The 6302-nt window shown below is 40.3% G+C and overlaps 1 protein-coding gene and 1 long non-coding RNA gene across 4 annotated transcripts in view; both read right to left on the bottom strand.

The window, feature by feature from the left end:
- Positions 1-2462, bottom strand: part of LOC110508774 (WD repeat-containing protein 37) — a 26305-nt gene extending 23843 nt beyond the window's left edge. The window contains exons 1-2 of one of the 3 annotated variants that reach the window (XM_021589581.3): positions 2236-2462; positions 1196-1368 (exon numbers count right to left, since the gene is read on the bottom strand). In XM_021589581.3, coding sequence (XP_021445256.1) covers positions 1196-1333 — 138 coding nt within the window. In that variant the 5' untranslated portion in view covers positions 1334-1368; positions 2236-2462. The remainder of the gene's footprint in view (positions 1-1195; positions 1369-2235) is intronic. The other 2 variants (XM_036967048.2, XM_090224822.1) reach the window with 2 other exon arrangements.
- Positions 2463-2608: 146 nt separating this feature from the next.
- On the bottom strand, positions 2609-5587 carry LOC149970803 (uncharacterized). The gene is made up of 4 exons (XR_016492719.1): positions 5415-5587; positions 4991-5128; positions 4411-4521; positions 2609-3336 (listed from the first exon to the last, which is right to left on the bottom strand). It is a non-coding gene; the product is annotated as an uncharacterized LOC149970803 (long non-coding RNA).
- Positions 5588-6302: the final 715 nt, after the last annotated feature.

The following is a 6302-nucleotide window of genomic DNA, read 5'->3' as shown; positions in this document are numbered from 1 at the left end:
AAAACAAAAGTTGGATTAAGTGGTTTGCCCCATGTCCCGAATAATTTAAGAGAAAGATGAATTATTCCTCTGAAGTAACGCTACATGCTACCACAATAATATGCAGAAAAAAGCTGAAAACATACACTACTATGAAAAAGACATACTGACAAAGGCAAGTGGCATTTTACAGTTGATCCCCATAGTTATCTGGGCATCCCCTTAATTATTGTCTGGGCATGCCTTTAATGATCAGACATAGAATTTATCTTAATCTGTTTGTTCAGTGTTGGAGTGTAGAAAGTCTGAAGACAATTAAGCAATAAAGCCCAAGAAGGTGTGGTATATGGCCAATATACCACGTCTAAGGGCTGTTCTTAAGCTCAAAGCGGAGTGCCTGGATACAGCCCTTAGCCGTGGTATAATGGCCATATACCACAAACCCACAAGGTGCCTTTTTGCTATTGTAAACTGGTTACCAATGAAATTAGAGCAGAAAAAAATGTACGTTTTGTCATACCCGTGGTATATACCACAGCTGTCAGCCAATCAGCATTCAGAGCTCGAACCAGACCGTTTATAATAGCTAACATAGAACTAAGATAATTGAATAAACAATTCCACAAAAATACCTACATTAACTTACTACTTGGATTACAGCTGTTTGCTAAATCAATGTTAGGCTAATTTATATTTTATGATAGGGGGAAGTATATTTTGGCTGTTGTATATCATGTAGTCTGATGTATCATTCAACTGAATATGTTCTGTTCTTATAACTGCATCCATACACTTTATATCATATAATTGACTTAACTAAGTGATGTTGAAATAGATTAGCTTGAGTCCACTTGCATCACTTGATCAGGGACAGAAGAGCACACATTGATTCTGATGGTTAAACAGCACAACAGCATTTCATGCTCTCTAAACTGATGGATCACAGTGTAAAGGGATTAGGCCTATTTTAGACTAGTGAACCTATTGGTTCAAACGACAGGGCCATTAGTGCACCCAAGATAAGAACACAACTACCACAGACATGTGGATTGCCTCATTCTATTCTATACAATTTTGCAATCTGACAAGGATATCCTAGTTTGTGTTCAGATAGGAAAATCTCTAGTCATGATGACAACATTCAGACGGATAAAAGCAAATGAAAACTCTACTAATCTGTGTATTGTTCTCATGCCCCCCCCAGCCCAGTCCTCACCTGTCCCTCCAACATCTCCCTCTGTAAACCTGTGCGCTCCTGCTCTGTGCTGTTGGTCCGGCGGATGGACAGGCTGTGGGACTTGCGCTTCTGCTTGGCCTGGCGAGAAGCTGCACTGCTTCCACTTTCGACAGGCATCCCTACTCATAGACTCCCAACCTTCCTATGTGAAACTGTAAAGGAGGAAGCAAAGTACATGGTTAAAATGATTAGCCATATTAGTTCGGAGCTATTCCAGAGGTCTTTACACAAGGCCATACCTATACATACTAAGAGTGTCTTCCTTAGTCAGTATGGCCAAAGATTGTGGTATATACTGTTGCCTTTGGAGATGTTCAGGTACACATACCCCACATGCAAACAGTATTTATCATATTCTCATTCATATCTTTACAGCTCCCAGGGGCATCGTCATTGATTTAAAGAGGACATCTTGAGGACTCTGAGCATGTCTGATAGGTACTGGAGTCATCATAAAATAAATGGAATAGCTAAAACATTAGATTAACTTCATATCATGACTGATAATAACTATGTGATGTCCACATGTCAATATTGGAATTATGTTGCCCTTGAAGGGGTGTGTGAAGGACTGATGTCAGGCAAGAAAACGTTCAACGAATGTGACACAATACATCCTATCAAACGTTACTGCAAGTTAACAATTACTGTTGAAGATGAACCTAAAATAAAATCCCTGTCAAGCCACCCTGCCTGATCCCCTAGTAAGAACGTAGTTATAACCAGACTAGCTAGCTGTCAAACTACCTAGCTAGCTAGTTATGACGCGAAATAACTCATGCTACCCATCTGACAAATGTTCATTGATATTACTGAGGTGACAGAACGAAGACTGTCTATTATCTAGCTATTTTGAACAAAATGTACACCCCAATTGACAACTACAAAAAATAGCTACGGCGACCTACAACGACGCTAACTAGTTAACTGAATTGACGTACCGAGCTAGTTAGTGAGCTAGCGAACTCGCTAGCAGAGAACCGTGCACATACAATAGAATAAAAAATACATATACTTACAATACTAGAAATCCAGATATTTGTTCCAAGTCGCTCTGAAATTTATTCTGCCATGAACCCATTTGCCATTATCTACGACAAACAAATATTTATACTTGTTGACGTCTAGCTTCCCTTCTTTTGACAGTTTATGCAGCTACCCACTATCAAACAGATAGCAGCTAACTGACTGGCCGTTTCATCCAGGCCACCGAAGGAAGTTACGCCTAGTTCCGGGTTCATTGCCCAAATTTTTGTTTTCAACACCCCCTTTGGACAAACCCCATGAGTCAAGTAGGACCACAATATTTTTCTCATTCACACAAGCTATGATTTTCCTAAAATTGTAGATATATCTATTTTTTCATCACACTGGAATTAACAGACAGCGTAAGATAGTAAATTATTCACATTTATTTTTAATAATCATTTTTAATAAAGCACCAGTTTATAAATTTGATCACTTCCCCCACTGCAGTGTACACAGTAGAAGAAACTCACATTTGTTGAGAGGACTTAACTGTTACCGTGTGTGCAGCTTCATCTTCTTTGTTTCTAGCTACACCAAAGCAATACAATTGATACATTCTAGGAGTTAAGGCAATACGTTCCATTTACAGTTTACAATTCAAGTACACTTCACTTGAATGCGCTTTGAGATTATTTATCACAATTGGTAGCCACAGCAATTGGAAGCTTTGACAGTGGGTGTTCATGTAAGTGACACAGAAGTAAAACTACCACTAAAATTGCTGGCTGATACCTTGTGGTGAATTGAGGTTTGCGCTCCACTACGCAGCTTTCCAAAACCAGGAATGTCACTTGTGTCACTCATTACCTCAATATGATGAAAGATAATTCAGAAAAGGGCAAACATTTATTTTCAGATTTACTCCAGTGAAAAGTATACAATTCTGACAGAAGCTGGATTACACTGAAAACCGCGCCAACCTCATCGATCAATGCCTTTATCTGTGATCGTTTGTTCCGGACATTCTCTTGCCAGAGAAAAATAGGTTTTGGCTTGAGGTCAAATACATGTCTGTCTGCCTCTCCCTTCTTCCCCTGGCAGTTCATGTCCTTCTGTTGGCTCTTCATCAACTTCTTGGCCTTCTTCGCCATCTATACAGGAAAAAATACTTTCAGTAAACCCTTAGTAAAACACAGGTTGTGTCCCAAATGTCACTCATATCCCTATTTAGAGCAGTACTTTTGACCTGGGCCCATAATAGGGTGCCACTTCAGACACACACAATCATAACATCTCCTAAGACTATGTTTCTTTAAGCCAGGGGACTAACACTTTCCCAATATGCATTGTGCATATTTTTAACACAAGCCAATTCACTTGATGACAGGAAAAGATGAAGTAGCCCAGAGCTACACATTGAGTTATGCCAACTTTTAGAATATTGTTCTAATTCTATACATTCAGTTACATAGCATTATTTAAATATTCCCCCATATAATGTTGTAGTGTGATGTAAATGCATTATATTGCTCATTCTAGACATTCAGTTTTATCGTATTTTTTTGTACATTCCCCATGTAATCATAAGGGGGAGCAAACATGGCTGCCATATAATGTTGAAGTGTCAGGTAAATGCATCATAATACATAAACCGGATAAACTCTATAAATAGCCATCACAAAACTTAGAATCACAAACACCAGATTGCCTCTCGTCCCCCACTCTACCATTCTGGCTGCGGGTTTGAGTGGTGGGAGCTATGGATGCCTCACGCTTGCGTTTCTTGGCAACACCAACACTCCGGGATCTACGGGCATTCACCGCATAGTGGCTCTGAATGGGCATGAGCAGAAATGTGTGAATACACTACAGCCCTCAAACTAAACTCCGGACCTCGAAGCCAGTTCCAATGCTTTTTTCATTATTCCGCTCTATTCAGGCACTTATTTAGACCCCTGCACTACAGCATAAGAGCTGTAGCATGTGAAAATATATTGTCTTTTACATACACAGGGAAAAAATGAAAACAAATGGTGGTCTCACCTAGTGTTGAGAAAACAGTCTAATGAGCATACTTAAAAGGACATGCCCAATTTCCCCTGTTCCCATTCAAATTTATATACCATAAAATAAAAATAGTACAACATTAGTAAAATCATGCATACATGTTTAACTTTGGTGTGGAAAGACATGCACCTCTACAGAAAGTATAGTATTTTGCCTACCTTTTCATCCCTCTTAGCAGGTACTGCTAAATGCAATCTGTTGAGAACATCATGCACCTTCTCGACCTTCATTTTGCCATGGACACGATCGGCCAGAAGTTTGTCACAGGCCTGAAATTCAAGAAAATATTAGTACGAATTATTAAAAACCAAGTCCAGAAAGGACATATGAATGAAAAAAAAAAGATCCCTCGTTATGTCGTGACGAAAACTTATTGATTTCATGGTTACTACACAAAAGTTGTTTTGTCGAGATCACAAGATAAACTCTAAATAGGAGTGGACGTATTGGGATTTGTGTGTTTTATCTGGTCTAGGGGTTTTGTATGTTTATGGGGTGTGTCCTTTCTAGGTGTTTATGTAAGTCTATGGTTGCCTAGATTAGTTCTCAATTAGAGGCAGGTGCTTATCGTTGTCTCTGATTGGGAACCATATTTAGGCAGCCATGTTCTTTGGGTATTTTGTGGGCGATTGTTTCCGTGTCTGTTTCACCACACGGTACTGTTTCGGTTATTTCACGTTTCGTTTATTGTTTTGTAGTGTTTTGGTTTATTCATTAAAAACAACTATGGACACTTACCACGCTGCATTTTGGTCCGATCCCTGCTACACCTCTTCAGACGAAGAGGAGGAAATCAGCTGTGACAGTCGGTCCTAGCCTTTTCTATCCTTCCTTGGTGTACCCGTGCTCGCATGCCTGCAACAGCCAAGCTTGAGGCTTCACCCCCACAATTTTAGCAGAGCGCTTTAAAAGGGAAAAGGTTCTCACTTTTGCACAACTGTTGACTGTTACTCACAAGCCTACAACTATAGACGTTACAGCTACATTTAAAAGGTTATCCATGGTACTTACATATTTTATCCCACCCTATTCACTATATAGTTCCTAAATAGCAACCTATTTTTGACCAGAGTTCTATGGACACTGGTAAAAAACTAATGCACTATAAATGGAGTAGTGTGTAATTTGTAATGCAGTCTTAAATCATCAATGGTGCTCTGACCTTTTTGACAAAGAGGGGCCAAATTTTGTTGAAGAGCTCGTTGCTGCTGCTCCAGGGTTTGGCCACACTGCTCGAAGACATCCATCACGTAGCACACGGCAGAACACAGATGCGCCAGGGCTGTGATGGCCTGCATCTCAATGGTGGTCCAAGATCCCTGGGGTGTCAACCACCTACGGCCAAATATGGAGTTAGCTATACACATGAAATGGTCCAGGTGTTACTCATATTCTACTCCTGCCGATTGAAAGAGAAACTATCACTACCCAGGGTATTTTATTGAAGGTTTCAGATACTGTGGTAGAGGTTATCCATCACAGGCTCAGCATGGCACATGGTTTTTCATCACAGACCTACAAAGGGTACTTAATGTGTACAGTGCCTTCGGTATTCAGATCCCTGGACTTTTTACACATTTTGTTAGGTTCCAGCCTTATTCTAGAATGGATTCATTTGTACCGTCCCACATCAATCTACACACAATACCCCATAATGACAAAGCAGAAACAAGTTTAGAAAATTCTGCACAAAAAAAAACATAAGGAAAAACTTAAATATACCATTTACATAAGTATTCAGACCCTTTACTCAGTACTTTGTTGAAACACCTTTGGCAGCTATTACAGTCTTGAGTCTTCTTGGGTATGATGCTACAAGCTTGGCACACCTGTATTTGGGGAGTTTCTCCCATTCTTCTCTGCAGATCCTCTCAAGCGCTGTCAGGTTGGATGGGGAGTGCTGCTGCACAGCTATTTTCTGGTCTCTCCAGAGATGTTCGATGGGGTTCAAGTCCGGGCTCTGGCTGGGCCACTCAAGGACATTCAGAGACTTGTCCCGAAGCCACTCCTGCATTGTCTTGGCTGTGTGCTTATGGTCGTTGTCCTGTTG

Source organism: Oncorhynchus mykiss, chromosome 28, assembly GCF_057628025.1.
Source record: "Oncorhynchus mykiss isolate SJ-2025 chromosome 28, ASM5762802v1, whole genome shotgun sequence".
Classification (NCBI taxonomy): Eukaryota; Metazoa; Chordata; class Actinopteri; order Salmoniformes; family Salmonidae; genus Oncorhynchus; species Oncorhynchus mykiss.
This window is presented reverse-complemented; position numbering and strand designations above follow the sequence as displayed.